Here is a 21000-nt window from a genome sequence, read left to right as displayed (position 1 = left end):
AAATATAAAAAATTAATTCTTCTTGCTTCAAATCAATTTAAATTTTTTATGTTGGAGGCAATATGGTACTACAATGATTGAATATGTGTTTTTTAGTTAGATAGACCTGAACTTTGACTTGTGTGACCTGAACAAGTACTTCAATCTCTCTAGGCCTATTTTCCCATGTGTAAATTGGAAAAAATAATACCTGTTTTATAGGATTAAATGAAATAATGTACATAAAGTACTTCCCATTGGTCTGGCTCATCATTAGAGATGGTGGCTCTTATGTAAACTGTTTTATAAATTAGCTACTTTAAGTGGAACTAGCCCACTACCTTACCAGAAATCATCTTCAGATAACCTTTCTTTTACTTCTATGTAAACAATTTTTCAAAGAAACATTATAGGATACAGGGAGGATGTAGAATTTATAACAAGTTATGGGATCTAATGATGTTAGACAATTTACTTAACTTGTATTTATCTCAGGAGATGAGTTTTTGTACTCTTTTATAAGCCCACAAAAGGATGAATCAAAGATAGTATAATCTGGGTCAGAAAAATTATGTGTGTTTCTTAAGTGTTATTGCTATAATAATTTTATGTCAATAATTTTTCTTTGAAATATAGAATGATATAACATCAACTTTCTCTCACTCTACTTGTTTTTAATTGTTATTCCATTAGGCTATTCATTCAATTGATTGGCATCATGAGGGCAGACAGTTCATGTGCAGTCATTCAGATGGTAGCTTGACTTTATGGAACCTGAAAAACCCAAGCCGTCCTTTCCAGATCACAATTCCACATGGTAAGAAGCATGCTTTCAAAAGGAATAAACTATAGAATTATAGTGCTTTGATTTAAAGAGGTGGTATCAATGTGTTTGGTAGAAAGAAGCAATAGGACATAGCTTCTGATTCTAAATACCTATTTTATACCTCATTCAGACTCCCCACATTATGCCCCAAACTTCCTGTCTATCCACTTTCCTACTTAGTAAGTGATATTTATATAGACCTTTCCAACCAAAAATTGGATAATGGATGGTTGATATATCTGAAACAGAGGAGATAATAAAGGATATTTGGCCAGTTTTTAAGTGTTAAGGAGAATGACATTACCTAGATCTGACTTTCAGACCTAATTCCTATACTGCCTTGTTACCTGTTGTTTTCTAGTTATTGCATTTATTTCCATTTCTGCCATTTGGTTCCACTAAATTATGAGGACTGTGGTATTATTATAGGTCAGTGATGGCGAACCTATGACACGCATGTCAGAGGTGACACGCGAACTCATTTTTTTGGTTGATTTTTTTTTGTTAAATGGCATTTAAATATATAAAATAAATATCAAAAATATAAGTGTTTGTTTTACTATGGTTGCAAATATCAAAACATTTCTATATGTGACACGGCACCAGAGTTAAGTTAGGGTTTTTCAAAATGCTGACACGCCGAGCTCAAAAGGTTCGCCTTCACTATTATAGGTTGTATTTATTTTATCTTCCTCATTGAATAGAGTATTTAGCATTTATGTTGGGCATGTCCACCTATCTTTGATTGAGATGACCATATTATTTTCAAGAATATTGGTGATCAGAATTCTGTGTTTATCTCAAAGTGTTGGTTGTTTCTTAGAGAGGTCAAAACCTACCATTTAATCAAACACATTCTATTTTATAGTTTCTGAGCATTTATAAAGTGTAACATTTAGAAAACAGTGTGTTTTTAAAATAATGGGTGACTTATAAATCACAAGATGGAATTATTTCATCTTGTGTTAGTCTGCCATGTTTTGTACCACAGCTGCATGTTCCATCTGCAGATGATTAATTCATTTAATCTGAACTGCTTTACTTAGAAATTACTTTAAATTTAGACACTTACATGAGATTCTTTATTTAAAGATTGCTGTGCAGGGCTGGTTTGGCTCAGTGGATAGAGGGTCAGCCTGTGGACTAAAGGGTCCCAGGTTCAATTTCGGTCAAGGGCACATGCCCGGGCTGCAAGGCTCAGTCCCCATAGGAGGTGTGCAGGATGCAGCCGATCAATGATTCTCTCTCATCATTGATGTGTCTATCTCTTTTTCCCTTTCATTTCCTCTTTGAAATCAATAAAAAAATAAAAATAATTGCTGTTATGGATACTTTGGATACGTATTTGCTGTACATCTACTCAGGTTTAATTATTTGTTTCTGTGGTGGGTTCTCCTCCCCATCAACTCTCCCCTCCCCCCCAATTTTAACTTTTATTTGCAAATGTGTAATATGGCTTATTCATACATTTTATATTTACTTATATTCTCACTTGTCAACTTTGATACAAGTTCTTTTGGCTTGACTGGGTAACTGATACTTTCATATATTTTATCATATCTATATTTATTTTATCAGTTTGGGTTTTTCTATAATTCTGTTTTTGAAAGAAATGCAGTCTGTTCAAAGTTGTTGAAAACATCAGCATCTGCATCTCTCATAACATATACATCAAATTAAATTCCTGCTGCCTCACTATGACATAGTGAAGCCAGTGTCAGTGATTTCAACAATAGAGGCCTCCATTGTCATATCTATCTATATTCTTTGGATTCAGTTTGTTTTTTTCTGGTTCAGCTATTTTTATTTTCTAAAATAAAAAATTTTCCCTTAAGTACTACTTCAGCTGTATCTTATAAATTTTATATGTAATTTCATTAATAATATGTAATTTTTGTTACTATTCAGTTTGAAGTATTTTCTAATTTCCATTATAATTCTCCTTTTTACCTATGAGTTAGACACATGATTTGCCTATGGTACTTCCTTTGTCATTTTTATATTTTTTTTGTTTAGTACATTTTAAGCTTCTAGATGGTCAGTTATTTCTTTGTACCCTGACAAATAGTACAGTACTCTGAGCATAAGGAGTATCAATAAATCCAATTTTTTATACAATATGACATTTAAGCTACTTCAATTACTGACAGGCAACAAATATAATTAAAGCAGAAATCCTTCACCCAAAAAATAATTTTGGAGTTGGAAATTGAAGTAAAACATTAATTAATTGGATATCTTTTCTATTAAAATTGGTGTATAATACTGATGTGTATTGGTTGAAAACTAGTAATTGCTTCCAGATGTATAAACAACTGTAAATATACTGTTGTGGTTAATTAACGGCTTGGTGATTATTAGAGAAGCACTGGCTAAAAAAGACATCACTGTGTAAAGGATGGGTCTCTTTCCTGGCTCTTGCTTCCTTCAGTTCTCTTATCCCACTCATTACCCAAACCAGTAACCACCAACCAGATCTTCCTCAATCCCAAGACCACTGTTCAGTGTGAATCTTGAGCCAGAGTTGTCTCTTTGTAAGGCATCACAATTTACATATTATGTCAGCAATTACTTTTTATATATAATAGATACTTTTACATCTTTTTAAAATGAGAATGATTATGACCAGTATTTTATTATTAGTTGCCTCCGTATTGACATAGGGTAAAAGAAAAGGCAATTTTAGAAAAAATGCCATGGAGCAGATATGGCGTGTTTTATGCTAATACCCTACCCTTTAAACATATTAAATATAACTATCTTGACATCCTGTTTGGATTTGGCTGTGCCATTCTAAAGCTATCCTGAAAACTTAAACATATATGCATGTAAACACCTACTTATAATAGGTATCTGTGTCTATAAACAACTGTGGCACTACAAGAATAAATAAGGGTACTTAAAATAAAAAATGTATAAATCATCTAAAAATGTCAATTTTATTAAAATGAGTCAGAATATAAACAAAAACATAAATTGAAAGATAAGAGGTTAAATGCAGAAGTAGCCCTACCTGGTTTGGCTCAGTGGATAGAGTCGGCCTGTGGACTGAAGGGTCCTGAGTTCAATTCTGGTTAAGGGCACATGCCTGGGTTGTGGGCTCGATCCCCAGTAGGGGGCATGCAGGAGGTAGACAATCAATGATTCTCTGTCATCATTATTGTTTCTAGCTCTCTCTCTCTCCCTCTCCTTCCCTCTCTGAAATCAATAAAAATATATTTTTAAAAATAAATGCAGAAGTAGCTTTGTTTCCATTTCATATTTTCTGATTCTTTATTCAAAATCTTATAAAATCTAAACAACATAATCTTTCCCCTACAAGAAACCACTATTTTTGTTGTATGCAAATAGAATACATCATTAAATTTACTTTTTAAAATCATGAAACATACTATCTGTGTTTATCATCTAATGAACTTTCCTTTAAATGAATTTAATGAAAATGCAATGATATTGATAGTCTGTAAGCTTTGAATAGCATGTTTTTCTGCAAATGAATGGGGTTTGCTTGTGTTATAGATAAAATGTTGAGTATGGATCTTCATAATAATACATTTCATTTTGTGCATAAATATGTATGTGTGCTTTCATTTTTAAGATTATTTATTTTATCTTGAAACTTAAATAATTAGCTCTGGCTGGTGTGGCTCAGTTGGTTGGAGCGTTGTATGATACACCAAAAGGTCACAGGTTCAATTCCCAGTTAGGGCACATACCTAGGTTGCAGATTTGATCTCAGGTCAGGGCATGTGTAGTAGGTGACCAATCAGTGTTTCACTTTCACATCAATGTTTCCTCTCTCTCTCTCTCTTTCTACCTTCCTTTCTCTCTAAAATCAATAAAAGTATATCCTCGATTGAGGATTTTTAAAAAAAGGAACTTAAATAATTAAAGTACTCTTACATAAGACTATACTTATACATGTAGAATGTAAAACAATATAAACTTGATAAGTTTACATATAACTTTATTGACTATATAGCAGTCAAATATTAGGATTCAATAAATTATTTACAAATTCAACAAAAATGTTAGGCTACATAGACATGTGTTTGTCCTATCAGGATAAATACATATTACATTATTATTTTCTTTATATTTCTTTAGTCAAACTTTTTATTTCTCATGGACTAGTAGAATTTAAATCAGATTTAATAAAATTCTTTTTCTTTCTTTAGGAAAAAGTCAAAGAGAAGGAAGAAAATCTGAATCTTGTAAACCAATACTTAAAGTAGAATACAAGACCTGTAGAAACAGGTATGCACTTTTACTTTGGGGATTATTGGAAAATATGCAATAAACAGAGACAAGAAAGGTAGATAACTTTTAATGTTGATGTATTGCTTAAAGTTTTACATAATTATATTACCTGGTTGAATCCTTTACATTAACAATAACAGAAATCTTACTGTTTAATAAGCATATGTGTGATGATCATTATTATGAATACTAGTGATCTGGTGCATGGATTCGTGCACATTGAAAGGAAATTAATTAGAAGGTGGCCAGCGAGGTGGGACTGGACGAGACAGGCCAGACATGCCCTGGAGCCAACATCCCGTGGTCCCTTCCCAGTGGCCCCATCTGGGGTGGCGCTGTGGCTCAAAAGTGGTCTGCGGAGTGAGCGGGGTCCCTCAGGCAGGTGGGGTCCCTCAGCCTGTCCTGTGGGGAATCAAGCCGAAACAGGCTCTCCAACATCGCCCAAGGGGTCCTGAAGTGTGAGAGGGCACTCTTCAAAGTTGCTGTCATACAGGGTGTGGAATGCAAATGCAAGTGTGCAGTAAACCAGATTCGGGGCCAACAGTGACCCAGCAACAACATAACGCATGACTGAAGGTGGAATTGAGTGGCCCACAAGGAATCAGGCTCCCTCCTCTCTGGTTTCGGGGTGTGTCACCCGAGAACCATGGCTGCCAAGTCACTGCAGCTCAGCAGCTCCTGCATTGAGTGTCTGTTCCTAGTGGTCAATGCACGTCATAGTGACCAGTCAGATGGAGGGAGGGACACTTAGCATATTAGCCTTTTATATATATACTTAGAGGCTCAGTGCACAAAAATTTGTGCACTCAGAGTGGGGGGGTCCCTCAGCCCGGCCTGTGCCCTCTCTCAGTCTGGGACCCCTCGGGGGATGACCACCTGCTGGCTTAGGCCTGCTCCCCAGAGGATTGGGCCTAAGCTGGCAATCAGACATCCTTCTGGCAGCCCGGCAGCCCTTGGGGGATGTCCACTTGCCAGCAGGGAGCAGACCTAAGCTGCAGTCGGACATCCTTAGCGCTGCTGAGGAGGCAGGAGAGGCTCCCACCACTGCCGCTGTACTGGCAGCCATCAGCCTGGCTTATGGCTGAGCAGAGCTCCCCCATGTGGGAGCGCACTGACCACCAGAGGGCAGCTCCTGCATTGAACCCAAAACCTGGATATATGCCCTGATCAGAATCAAGCCCAAGACCTTTCAGTGTATGGGATGATGCTCCAACCAACTGAACCAAACTGGCCAGGGGAGCCTACCTGCTTTCACCAACAGAATGCCTTTGAAATTTATCCAAGTTGTGTGCATTGATAATTTTTAGTTTTTTTTTTTTAATATATTTTATTGATTTTTCACAGAGAGGAAGGGAGAGAGAGATAGAGAGTTAGAAACATCGATGAGAGAGAAACATCGATCAGCTGCCTCCTGCACATCTCCCACTGGGGATGTGCCCGCAACCCAGGTACATGCCCTTGACCAGAATCGAACCTGGGACCCCTCAGTCCACAGGCCGACGCTCTATCCACTGAGCCAAACCGGCTTCGGCGATAATTTTTAGTTTTATTAATGTTTTCCTTATGTATAAAAACACTGTAAATTACATGGATTTTAATTTCCTGTATAATAACCCAGGATCCATTTGTATTAGTAATAAAGAAGATATTTACTAGTATGGTACAGCATTTACCAAATTGTGTCCCTTTTAATCATTGATTGTATTCATGGAAGAAAGGAATCTATAATCAAATAAATTAGAGAAATCTGAGAAATTCTCTGGGCTATATAAAAGTAAATTGGATCCTTTATGATTTCTCAGATCTTTAACATATGTCATGAATTATAAAATCTCAAAGGGCAGATATGGTTTGCAAGTGTCAAGTTATTAAGAAAATTTTTATTTTTTGCCACACAACTATTAAGTTGTATTCTACAGTTTGAAAAACATTAGACTAGAAATGAAAAACATGGACTTTGGAGTCTGGATTTGAATCTTTGTCCATCCATGCACTAGCTGCTTTAAGCTAACAAGTTATTTAATCTGCATTAATCCCAGACTCCTCATCTACAAAATGGGGCTGATAATACTTTCCTCATCAGGATTGAGAATTATAAGGTTTTGAGGATTACATAAATTTTACTTTATATATACACGCAGCACAGTATATGCCAACATTTTACCAACTAGAGGCCCGGTACATGAAATTAGTGCATGGGTAGGGTCCCTAGACCTGGCCAGTGATCAGGGCCGATCTGTGGGGCCACCGGTGGGGCAGTCAGGGGTCCCTGCTGGCACCTCCCTTGGCCAGCCTGGTGCCACCCGCTTGCCGGCCCCACTCCACCACTCCCCTGCTGGTCGCCTCCCTCTATGGGTGACTGGTGGGGCGATCGGGGGGGCCCCCGCCGGCACCTGCCTTGCCTGGGGCCTGCAGGCTGGGGGCAGCTCCTGCACTGAGTGTCTGCCCCCTGGTGGTCAATGCATGTCATAGCAACTGGTTGTTCTGCCGTTTGGTCGATTTGCATATTAGGCTTTTATTATATAGGACTAGAGGCCCAGTGCATGAAATTGGTGCACAGGGGGTGTCCCCTTAGCCCAGCCTGCACCCTCTCTAATCTGGGACCCCTCGAGGGATGTCCAACTGCTGGTTCAGGCCTGGTAGACATCCCTCTCACAATCCTGGACTGTTGGCTACTAATCGCTCACCTGCCTGCCTGCCTGCCTGCCTGCCTGTTTGCCCCTAACTGCCCCCCCTCCACCCTGCTGGCCTGATTGCCCCTCACTGCCTCTGCATGCTGGTCTGATCACCCCTAACTGCCCCCGCTGCCGGCCTGGTCGCCCCTAACCCTGCTGCCAGCCAGGTTGCCCCCAACTGCCCTCTCCCTGCTGGCCTGTTCACCCCATGCAGTCTGCTTGTTCAGTCATTTGGTCGTCCCTTACTAATGCCCCTGCAGGCCTGGTCATAGGCAGCCATGTTGTGGGGGTGTGATGGTCAATTTGCATATTACCTCTTTATTATATAGGATGTGCATGGTAATCATTCAGTAAATTGTAGCTATTTATTACTACAGGCACTACAGACCACTGTTTAGAAGAACAGGTTTAGAAGTCTGACAGACCTTAGTTTTCTTTTGGGTTTTTCTGCTTAGTTATTTAACTTCATTAATAAAATGAGGGTAATACTTATGAGGATTTACTGCAATAATTAAATTTCTAATGCAATTATCTATGAGTGGTTCCCTGAGCATTTTTCTGAGTAAATAACTTTTTATTCAATCATTCAGTAGTTTACAAAGAAGTACATGTATAATTAAGTTTATACCCCGTATTTTCTGATGCAGAGTCATAATGATAGCAAAAATGATTTGCTCTCTTTCAAAAGAACAGGGGAGGTGGTTGAGGTTGAGGAGGGTATAGGGAGCAAAAATGGTGATGGGAAAATAAATAAATACAAAAAAATTTTTTTTAAGAGAAAGGACATATTTTGCAATGTGCTTACAAAAAAGAGGGAGAGTAAATTGTTTTGATCTATGTTTAGATTAGTACTAGGAGATGAAAGTAAATTCACTTTTACATGGAAATAAGTAGATAGTTATGCCTTTATTAATATTTGGAACAGATATTCAGGTCAATATGTATGAAAAGGTACTATGTTCTCCAAGTCATGATCCCTGATGTGAAATAAAGCAACCAACCAATAAAGATACAGAAACCCATAGTCATTTCATTAGAAATGATTTTTAAATCTGGAAAAATCTTCTTAATAATATATGTGTAATTTATAGAAAGAATAAAAATGTTTCTTAATAGCACTATTATTAGGTGAGTAATTTACTATGTCAAATTACTGGGGAAAGACTAACTCAAGTCAATTGATGCAGGATTCAAAGAAAATAAATTAGAGCATTATTGCTTGTATAGCTTACAACTCAAATAATTTTGTGAAAATATTGACAGAATTATAAATAATTAGTACAGGTATTTTATATATAGGTTTTGATGGCAACTTTTTAAAGGTTTGTTGTTGTTGTTGTTGTTGTTGTATATAGCCAGCATAAAATTAGCAAATGTCCTATTGGTAATGTTTGATACTATGTACAGTACAAAACAGAAGAGAAAGGGAAGTTTTATTAAGTGATTTCTAGAAATAAGTAGATCTTTCAGTTTATCAGATGGATGGAAGTGAATTATTTAGAGAAGCATGTATTCTCAAAGAATTTGGAACACTAAAAGTTAGAGAAGCATGTATTCTCAAAGAATTTGGAACACTAAAAGTATTTAGCTCTTTTAAAAAAAATTAACAAGAGTATTTTCTGTTTGATACTTAACTTATTGAAAATACTTTATATCATCACTTACTTTTTTTTATATACATACTAGTGGCCCAGTGCACGAAATTTGTGCACGGGGGAGGGGGTGTTCCTCAGCTCGGCCTGCACCCTCTCCAATCTGGGACCCCTTGAAGGATGTCCTACAGCCGGTTTACAGGGATTGGGCCTAAACCAGCAGTCGGACATCTCTCTCACAATCCGGGACTGCTGGCTCCCAACCGCTCACCTGCCTGCCTGCCTGCCTGATTGCTTCTAACCACTCTTCCTGCCAGCCTGCTTGCCCCCAACTGCCCCCCCTGCCAGCCTGATCACCCCCAACTGCCCCCCTGCTGGCCTGCTCACTCCAAACTGGCCCCCCTGCTGGTCTGCTTACCCCCAATGGCCCCGCCCCCCACCAGCCTGATCACCCACAACTGCCCTCCCCTCTTGGCCTCTAACTGCCTCTACCTTGGTCCCACCACCATGGCTTTGTCCAGAAGAACGTCCGGAAGGTCTCCCAGTCTAATTGGCATATTACCCTTTTATTAGTATAGATATTAGAGATATAGGTATTAACTGGAGAAAAGTGAAAAATTATGAAGCTATTTAATAACTTTCTAATAGCTATGCTATCTTTTTTTTTTAAATGTATTAAATCTTTATTGTTCAGATTATTACATTTGTTCCTCTTTTATTCCCCCATAATTCCCCTACACCCAGGTCCCACACGACCCTCCACCCTCGCTCCCCACCCACTGTCCTCATCCATAGGTGCATGATTTTTCTCCAGTCTCTTCCTGCATTGCCCACACCCCTTTCCCCCTCAAGAATAGTCAGTCCACTCCCTTTCTATGCCCCTGATTCTATTATAATCACCAGTTCATTCTGTTTATCAGATTATTCACTTGATTTTCAGATTCTCTTGTTGATAGATGTGTATTTGTTGTTCATAATTTGTATCTTTACCTTTTTCTTCTTCTTCCTCTTCTTAAAGGATACCTTTCAGCATTTCATATAATACTGGTTTGATGGTGATGAACTCCTTTAGCTTTTTCTTATCTGTGAAGCTCTTTATCTTACCTTCAATTCTGAATGATAGCTTTGCTGGGTAAAGTAATCTTGGTTGTAGGTTCTTGGTATTCATCACTTTGAATATTTCTCACCACTCTCTTCTGGCCTGCATAGTTTCTGTTGAGAAATCAGCTGACAGTCATATGGGTACTCCCTTATAGGTAACTGGCTTTCTTTCTTTTGCTGCTTTTAAGATTCTCTCTTTGTCTTTTGCTCTTGGCATTTTAATTATGATGTGTCTTGGTGTGGTCCTCTTTGGATTCCTTTTGTTTGGGGTTCTCTGCGCTTCCTGGACTTGTAAGTCTATTTCTTTCACCAGGTAGGGGGAGTTTTCTGTCATTATTTCTTCAAATAGGTTTTCAATATCTTTCTCTCTCTCTTCTTCTGGCACCCCTATAATTCGGATGTTGGTACACTTGAAGCTGTCCCACAGGCTCCTTATACTATCTTAGTATTTTTGGATTCTTTTTTCATTTTTCTTTTCCGGTTGGGTGTTTTTTGCCTCTTTGTATTTCAGATCGTTGACTTGATTCTTGCGCTCCTCTGGTCTGCTGTTGGGTGTCTGTATAATATTCTTTATTTCAGTCAGTGTATGCATAATTTCTAGTTGGTCCTTTATCACAACATTGAGGGTCTCACTAGATTTCTTGAGGGTCTCATTAAGTTTATTATCGGTTTCTAGAAAATTCTTGAAAAACCTTAAAAGTGTGGTTTTGAACTCTATATCCAGTAGTTTGCTTTCCTCCATTTCTGTCATTTGTGTCCTGTTTCTTTGTCTCGGCATTTTTTATGCTTCGCTGTGTCGATAGAGTGGCTTTCTGTGCTCAGTGTCCTATAGGGCCCAGTGGCTCAGCCTCCCCAATTACTTGAGGTAGACACTCTTGGTACACCCCCTTGTGGACTTTGTGCACAGTCTTGTTGTAGTTAAGCTTTGATTGTTTAGGTAACACTGGGAGGAATTGACCTCCAGGCCAATTGGCTGTGAGAATCAGCTGTGTCTACAGTGGTAGAACTTCTGTGCTGAAGACACCCTTATGGGGCAAGACTTGCTTCAGTGGGGCTTTGGTGCTCACTGAGTCTGCCCCCTGAGTGTGTCCCTTATGGATCTGAGGAGTTGTAATTGGATGGTCCCACTCTGACCACTGGGTACACTGGCTCTTGGATCTAAGGAGGTGCTAATCTAGCCTCTGCCTGTGGCTACCCAGCAGAAGCCAGCTGTAAAGCAATGCAAGTTGTCGTGGGGCTTTGGGCCAGCTGCAGTTTGTTAAGTAATTTTCAGATTACAAAGGGCCTGGCCTTTCATATGCAAAAGCCTCAGTGCACGGCTTGGGCGGGGCAGGGCCCCAGGGGGTCAATAGGGCAGGTGGAGCGAGCAGCATGGCTGCTCTCAGTCCTGCCCTCAGAGGCCCCGGCAATCACTGTGAGCACCTCCAAGAGAAAGCTGCCCTCGAGTTCCTACCAATGCCAGACAGTCCCGTTTCTCCCGTATGAGTCTGGGTCCCCAGAGACTTGCCTGGAACTGGAGCTCAGAGCTTGAGACTCCCTCCTGATTGAAAAAGACAATCATGTCCTCAGCCGCCAGCCCTCTCAGCATGCACCTCTGCACCCTTGTATTTTACTTCTGTACTGCACCTCCTCTGAGTCTCGGTATGCTTTTCTCTTTCCTTCTAGTTGTAGAATTTCTACTCAGCCAGCCTTCCTGTGGTTCTGGATGATGTCTGTTCCGTCTTTTAGTTGTATTTTTGAAGTGGTTGTGCGAGGCAGCAATCTCCCGTGTTTACCTATGCCGCCATCTTGGTTTCTCTCAGCTATGCTATCTTATAGTCATCGCATTTCCACTCTGTCTAATTGTATCTTGCAACTAACAGAGAATTAAAAAATTAATTGATGTTAATTTTATAAGCTAAATAGAACTGGCTGGCACTAAGTAAAATTGAGAATAAGATCACATTTCGTTTGGTGAATTATTTTTCCCTTACACATTCGTTTTCTCCATCTATTTATCATAACCTTTTCCCACTAAAACTCCATTGCATAGAATTTTCATGTTACCTCCTATCATTTTGGGTTTGCCACTGTCACATTTTATTTCATATTGAAACTTGCCTCCTTTTTCTTTTTGAGATTTGGGACCCAACATACTAACTGATTAATATGAAAAAAACTAACATAGCCTATATTTAGTGATTTAAAGTTTGGGAACCAACTAATACTATATGTGAGAATGTCTTTTTGAGTCAGTGACCCCTTCACCTCCCTTCTACCTCACTGCCTTTCCCCCACTCAACATCTTAAGACTGATTCATTAATAATTTTAATGGTGAGAATGTATATTCAGTAAAAGCGAAATGGAAAAATAGTAAATTCTTGGGTGAGATATTTTAGGACAGGAAAAGATTTTTGTCCTGTGTAATTACCTTATATAAGCTCTCCACCCAGTTTATTGGCTCAATCCTGTGACATTGTGTCATCTAAAAAAGACTTCTCAGTCTTATTAAATTTTTTTCCTATATAGCGAACCATTTATAATATTTTCTGGTGGACTGTCTTATGACAAAGCTTGCAGAAGACCAAGTTTAACCATCATGCATGGAAAAGCAATTACAGTACTTGAAATGGATCATCCTATTGTTGAATTTCTAACTTTATGTGAAACACCCTATCCAAATGGTAAGTAACTAAAATGAAAGTATTTGTGTTGAAAAATCATTTTTTGAAATAAGTTCCTAACAAAATTAAGCTTAAATATTTTTAGTTTTGACAGCTGACATCTACTGTGGTACAACACTGTGAGCTACAGGGGCTGGAGCAGGTTCTGCAACTGTACCTACTTGAAGAACTGGAAGTAAAACAGATGTAGTGCAGCAGTGCTGGAGTTTCAGGTTCAATATCAGGTAAGTGCTTTAAACTTTGATAAGGATGGTGGAAGCTGAGCTGGGAGGGTCCTATAGGGGTCCAGGGTGAAATCGCTTGGGGAAATTGAGGTCTCCTAATAGCCTCTCCTAGACCAGCTCCACCCATCCCATTCCAAAGCCAATCAAAGTTAAAGCACTTACCTAATATCAGTGATCTGTAACTCTGGTGGTGCTGCATCTGTTTCACATCTGGCTTTGCTTCAGATGCAACTGCAGCACCTCTGATTACTCTGGGATTGCTGATGTGTGGTTAGTGATTTATTTCAATTTTGAGAATAATTGTCTGAAGAATCTTCAGGAGGAGAGGTGCTGATATATTTTTATCAGCCTAAATTTAAAGACTTGTAAACATAAAAATCTAAACTATATGTAAATTATATAATGGAATCTAATGATAATGAAATATTTTAATAATGAAATCTAAACATTTAAAAGGGTGAAACATCAAAAAGGAACTATCAGTTTATGATTAAAACATAGCGTATATATACATTCCCACATATAGATATAGGGGAAAGAGCACTGGACTTGGAGACTTAGACTTGCAGAATATTTGGGTTTATGATTTACCTCTGCCATTTTCTAGCTATGTGACCTTGGATAAGTAGTCACTTTATGTTTGAGTTTCATTTATCACTTGTAGAAAGAGAATAATAATATTGATTCCAAGTGATTATTGGAAAGCTAAAGTTAATGTACTTTATAAACTAAGAAGATAAATTGTGAGTTTTATTATACATATTAATTTGTTTTATTCTTTAGTTTTATGTTTTAAAAATGGGTTAAGTAGATAAGAGATGACAATCAAAGTGGCACTTTATTTCTAGAATTGCTGGGGACAGATAAATTGCCTGTGTTGTTAACAAATACTTATGGGATGCTTCTGTGGCCTCAGTACTATAAGAACTTGTTGAGAATACTAATGAAGTATGAAACTGATCTCTGATGTCAAATTATATAAAATATGGTCAGATGAGGGAGATAATTGTGACTTAAATTTAAAAAATGTGACATCTTAAGTTTTTTAATTGTACTAATTTCAGGCTAGTCAAATAGTTGGTGATTGAACTATTCATGCAAAGGTTTGTGGAAAGAGGATTTAGCTAGGCTTTGAAGAATGACTTGAGTCTCTTTTTTTTTTCTTTTTTATTGTTTTATTGCTTTAAGTATTACAAAGGGTATTACATATGTGTCCTTTTTTTTCCCCGCCCTTGACAATCCCCTGGGACTTGAGTCTTGAAAAAGGATATTGAGTAAATGTTTTAGAAATTGTGAGGTTAGCATGAGGTCAATTTAGACAAATAATTGAAAGCCTTTGGAGGTATTTGGAAATAGGGAGCTACAGAGGAATTCTGAGAAAATACTAAAATGAAAGAAAGCAGTGTGGTTTTATATATACACACATATATATATATATTATATGTGTGTGTGTGTGTGTGTGTATATATATGTATATGTATATATATACATATATATATTATTGATTTTTTACAGAGAGAAGGGAGAGGGATAGAGAGTTAGAAACATCGATGAGAGAGAAACATCGATCAGCTGCCTCCTGCACACCCCCTACTGGGGATATGCCCGCAACCAAGGTACATGCCCTTGACAGGAATAGAACCTGGGACCCTTGAGTCCGCAGGCCGACACTCTATCCACTGAGCCAAACCAGTTAGGGCGAAAGCAGTGTTTTTAGTATGATTTGCCCAAAAGGAGTTTGTGGGTTTGAAGAAAAAGAGACACTGAAATCTAAAATATTCCAGATTCCAGCTGGCAGGCTTTTGTGATAATGTGCTTTAAAATGGTCAAGATCTGAAACAGAGTACTGCCTGTAGGAACTGAAAGAAGAAAATGCACTGAATTTGGTCAACAATTGGATTAGGAATGACATGGTAGATGAGTCAAAGATAACAAATTTTAAGAATAGTAGTTACACATTCAGTAATAGTTTTTTGAAGGAGAGAAAGGTAAGTCTGATCATGGATTTGTTTAGAGAACAGGAAAAATCTTTAATATTTGTGAACATCAGAATATAGATGTTCTTTGGAGTTATGAGAATGAATGATAAAGAAAGAAAGGAAGAAAGAACAGAGGACCAAAAGCTGAGTTTATGAAAATTCCTCCCAATTAAAGAGCCTAGAGAAAGAAGATGTGTATGCCAGTAATAAAAACTCAAAATGTATGGTTGCAAAAATCAAACACCATGTGTGTGTTTATATATAAATTTCTGTACATCAGTAGAAATTTTAGGATAATTTCTAGTAATAATAAATTATAAATGTATTGTAATCAAGTCTAATCAACTTCTAAGCCACATATATATCTGTTTTTCAGAGAAGTGGTAATGAGGATGGAGCTTTTTTTTTGGTCAAGGGTTAGGAGAAATAGTTTAACTTTACTCAGTAAAATATAAATGCACTTTATTAACTATTTATAATTAAAATAATACATGAAAATGTCAGAAAAGTACCCTTCAATACACAACAGTATATAATGAAAACTTTCTCTCTCTGCCCTTCCAGAGGCAACCACTATTACTGAACTTCTTATGTAGTCTCCTAAAAATAATCTGTGCTTTCCAACAGATGATTTTCCTAAAGAGGGGAGACAAGAAAAAGAAGAAACTAGTAGCATAAAACCCCAATGTTCTTCCAATTGAAAAACAAAACAAAACAAAACAACCTAGAAGTATTGAAACAATGTTGAAAAACAACTTTAAGAAATAAGACAGAAGGGGCAAAGAGCCTCAGTTTGAGAACAGTTTGAGTAGCAAGCAGTATGACTGCATATTGTCACATAGATAGACACCCAAACAATGGCATGCTCCTTCTGAGTTTTAGGGTTTTGGTTTAGTTTTTCTCTTATAGCATATGATTTAAAAATAGTTTCTATAGCTTCTTAGGACTGTAAGGAATGTGAGAGCCATCTATTCCAGTTTTCCATCCAAGACTAGAATACTGTGGACGAAATTACTGCCAAGTAATTGTTGAATTTAGGATTAAATACTAAACTGGCCAGTAGAAACTGCTGGTGTAATGAAAGCAGGATGGAATTTAGAGTCAGGAATTCTGGGTTAAAATTTCAGCTCTATCACTAACTTTGTAAACTTGTGCCAATCTTGTAACCATTTTGGACCTCAATTTTCCCTATGAAATAGAAAAATATTGATATTTGCTCTAGCTACTGAGATTCAAATATCATGTATGTAAAAGGTTTTTGTAAAAACTTTTTCTTTCAATTGAGAATAACACTTTAATTGTGGCTTTCCATTATTCTTTATTATAGATGAAAAGCAATGTCTTCCCTGACCACTACAACTAAATTAGTGCTCCCACATCAACCACAGTAATTTCTTATACCATAATCCATGTTATTTTTTTATAGCTCACATTACTGTTCATGGTTTATATACATCCCTAGAGTGTAAACTCCATGAGAACATGGACCTTGTCAACTTTATTCTCCATATGTCCTTTGCTCTTACAAAGTTTCTGGAACATATTGGAGAAAGGAAGGGATGAATAGAAAAAGAACCAGTTAAATTTTAAGAACTTGAAAATCCTAGACTATCCTTAGATTCTCTGCTTTTTTGAGGTGTATACCATTTGGCACAGAGTAGGCAATCTTTAAATACATGTTAAATCACACTGAATTGAAAGTAAAATTTTTAATATTAGTGTTCCTCTCATAGGGAAATAATATGTATCATAGATCAGAGAAGCAGAACTACTGTTTCTTTAGTGGATTTCCTTGCAAGCATGAAATTAAATCTAAAATGTAAGGTTATAGAAGAATAAGTGTTTATGAGATGGAGATGACAGACTCACTCTCCTCAAATAATCTACCATCATTACCTTATTATTTTTGAGATATATTTAACTCTATGCTATGCAACTTCTCATTTTTTTCTTGTTCCTTGTCATGGTCATAAACATTAAGTTTGAGAAATACAACCTATATGTTTTTTAACCTGCTCTTCATACTTCTTACTTGGACTCATATTTTGGTCTTCTCAAATCATTTAAATAACATTTGTACAGGAGATAAAGAAGTGTAAGTTTGGTGATTTTATAGAATGTGAAATATGAAAATTTTTTCATTTTTTTTAACTTGTAGAATTTCAAGAACCCTATGCAGTTGTAGTACTTCTGGAGAAAGATCTCATTGTAGTTGATCTGACACAAAGCAAGTAAGTTATGCATGTTCAGAATACCACTAACTATTTTTAAATCTGTTCATTACAGTTAAAATACTGGAGGGCATTATAAATAATTGACATTAGTATTTTTAGATGGTAAATATTCTTTATGTGGACTGTTCTTTTGCTAGAATTACAGAAATGTAATTTGGTTCAGTAATGAAAACTTAACTGGAAAAGTGAAGAGAACACAGAACATCGAAGAGATTTTAAAGGCAGCACCTAATGTTTAGAGAATCAGAACAAACAAAATGGATCACATTCCTGCTACTCCCCTAAGCAAAAGCAGCTGTTATGAAAAAAATGTATGGTGTACTATGTGGCCATCTGCTAGTCTAAAGGAAAATGGCACATGATAAAAGTATTATTGGACTACTTCATCAGTCAGTACAAAAGAGCAGGATAGGATGTTGGAGACAGATAAGATGGAGGCCCTCTTTTACTTTTTAAAATAAATTCTCTTTATGTTGTAGGCAATGGGAACAAATAGAAAATATTGCTGTAAGAGTGGTGCTGTTCACTCCTTTACATGGACAATAAAACATAGACTTGAAATTGATGAACTCTGTCTTCCTTGCTACACATACTCATTATAAATGATGATAGGTATAAATCTGATTTTCCCTCATTCTGTGCTCTGGACCCACAAATCTTCATTTAGCTGCTGCTGCTACTGCTTCTTTTGTTTGTTTTGTTAATCCTCACTGAGGATATTTTTCCATTGATTTTTTTTTAAGAGAGAATGAAAGGAAAGGAGAGACACTAGAGAGACAGAGAGAGAGAGAGAAAAACATTCATGTGAGATACACATCAACTGGTTGCCTCCTGCATACACCCAGATTAGGGCTGGGGATCAAGGATGGAGCCTGCAGCCAAGGTATGTGTCCTTGACCAGAATCAAACCCGGGAGCCTTCAGTCTGCAGGCCTATATTCTATCCACTGAGCCAAAACAGCAAGGGCTTCATTTAACTTCTTATATTTGCAGAACTTTTGTATATTTCTCACTCCTCTTCATGGAATAATCTCTTTCTTATTCTCATTATTAATGTCTTATTTATAAGTCTCAAATCAGATATCATTTTCTCAGAAAAAATCTTTTTTATCTAGATAATTTGGTCAAGTATCCTATTAAGGACTTTCATAGTTCCCATGTTTATCTTCTTCATAGCTTTTGACAAAGATGAAATTTTACATTTCTTATTATTTTAAAGACTGTCTCCTGCCAGACTTTGGGCCTCAGAGTGAAGACGGGGCTTTGTCTCCACATGAAGTATGACAAAGGCAAATGAGACTTCTCTTATATCTTAGCAACATTTACATGGAAATCAAATTTAAATGCAGTCCCCTCTGCTTTTGAAGAGGTTTTGGTTCAGCTCCCAAATCTCAATAGCTTGATGTAGTCTCTTATGAGAATACTCAAAAGGTATCTTCTTAAACAACAAACCCATTTTTAGTGGTGGAGCCGCTCTTAGTAGCTGTGTCTGCATGGGACTGATAACCAATCACATCTTTCTTGTATACCCTCCCTATATGTATAACAATTTCTCTGTTTTCACATTTAGTAGTCCATATTGCTGTCTTATCACTGTTAGCTCTAACATTAATAACAGCTCCACATATATCATCACTGTAGTCATCAAAAGATTCTCCAATAAAGCACAGCAGTGATTTGGGTGGGTCCAGAAGTTGGGTGCTGTGAGTCCAAGGGAATCAATAGGGTGGGGGCAGTGTTAGCCAGATTGATGGAGATTCATCTATGATGCCCACCTGCACCCACATGGGAAGAACTTAGCAAAGAAGCAATGGCTTCTGCCAGTACTTTTGTCTGGAAAAAAAGTTTCCCCTCTAGCTCTTTCCCTGAAGCCAGACAATTCAATTTCTCCCTGTATGTTCCTGGCATCCTTCGAGTTGCCAATGCACTGCTGGAGCTCAGAGCAATTGAACCCATCAGCAATAAGTTTGTGTTTGGGTCCTTTAAGAATAATGCCTCTGACTCCAGGGCATTCACTGGAGTCACTAACTCACTCAGCCACAATCTCTGCTGGTGTTCAGAGCCAGAAGTTTTGGGGAACTTCTCTTCCTGGTTGTGGAACCCTGGGCTGGGGAGCCTGATGGGGAGTTTGGACTCCTTGCTTCCAAGGGAGGATCTTCGAGCCCAGATATTCCTGCTGATTTTGAACTGCCACACATCGGTGTGGGACCAGTACTTTCCACCTCTTCTTCCCTAATACCAGACTCAATGTGGCTTCTTTTGTATATCCCTATTTATAGGACTTCTGTTCAGCTAGACTTTGGGTGGGTCTCCATGATGGTTGTTCTGTTGTTTAGTTGTAATTTTGATGTGGTCATGGGAGGAGGCGAATACTGTATTTACATACTTCGCCATCTGTACTAGAAACCTAGACACCATTTTTTCTTTTTTTAATTCTACACTATGTTTTTTTTATTTTTAAAATTAAATGTATTTTTAGAAGTTTAATTTTTCAGTTACACTTTACTTTCAATATTATTTTGTATTATTTTATAGTGTACAGCATAGTGATTAGACAATCATATACTTTACAAAATGACCCCCCTCGATATTTCCAGTACCCATTAGCACCATACATGGTTATTACAATATTAATAACTATATTTCCTATACTGTACTTTTACACCCTTATCACTATTTTATACTACCAGTTTGTACTAAATCCCCTCACTGTTTTAACCCTTCCCCTGAACCCCTTTCCATCTGTCAACAAAAATTTTGTTCTCTGTATCTAGGAATCTGTTTCTGTTTTGTTTGTTCTTTTTTTTTTTCCTTTATATTTCACTTATAAGAGCAGTCATATGGTATTTGTCTTTCTCTGTATGACTAATTTCACTTAGCATAATAAATAACTTCTAGATCCACCTATCCTGTCACATTCTTTTTTTTACGGCCAAATAATATTTCATTGTATATATACCACAACTGCTTTACCCACTCACCTATGGATGGGTACTTATGGGGGGTGGGAGCCTGGCTAATTTTCACTGCCAGATTTTATGTGAGCTCCTCTTCCTGGCACTGGTGTTCCAGGCTGGGTAGCCTGGTGTGGGGCTGAAACTCGTCACTCCTCAGGGGAGAGATATCCCTCTGGATCCTCAATTGCTACATGTAGGAGCAGGGCTGGTTCATTTTGTGTCTCCTCCCCTTCTATCAGTCTCTATGTGTCATCTTCTGTATATCTTATATGACTTCTGTTCAACTAGTCTTCAGTTGGTAATTCAGTTTGGTTGTGCTATAATTTAGTTATTATTTTGATGTGGTAATGGGAGGAAATGAGTGCAGCCTCTATCTTCTCTGCCATCTTGATTGGAAATTCTGGGCTCTCCTTCCTTCCCTCCATCCCCATATTTAATCTTCTGCATAAAAGCAAACATTAGGGCTTACACAATTTTTCCTTTTCTTGGTTTCTTGGATTTGTAGCTTTG

General features: G+C 37.5%; 1 protein-coding gene across 6 annotated transcripts in view; it reads left to right on the top strand.

Annotated features, from left to right (window-relative positions):
• The window catches only part of STXBP5L (syntaxin binding protein 5L), a 232336-nt gene that overhangs the window by 71683 nt on the left and 139653 nt on the right, over nt 1-21000 (top strand). For all 6 annotated transcript variants that reach the window (XM_059687723.1, XM_059687722.1, XM_059687719.1 and 3 more), the window contains exons 8-11: nt 673-796; nt 4984-5062; nt 12943-13097; nt 17459-17531. In XM_059687723.1, the coding sequence (XP_059543706.1) occupies nt 673-796; nt 4984-5062; nt 12943-13097; nt 17459-17531 (431 nt within the window). The remainder of the gene's footprint in view (nt 1-672; nt 797-4983; nt 5063-12942; nt 13098-17458; nt 17532-21000) is intronic.

Source organism: Myotis daubentonii, chromosome 3 (assembly GCF_963259705.1).
Source record: "Myotis daubentonii chromosome 3, mMyoDau2.1, whole genome shotgun sequence".
Taxonomy (NCBI): domain Eukaryota; kingdom Metazoa; phylum Chordata; class Mammalia; order Chiroptera; family Vespertilionidae; genus Myotis; species Myotis daubentonii.
Note: the sequence above shows the minus strand (reverse complement) of the source record. Positions and strands in the feature narration are given on the sequence as shown.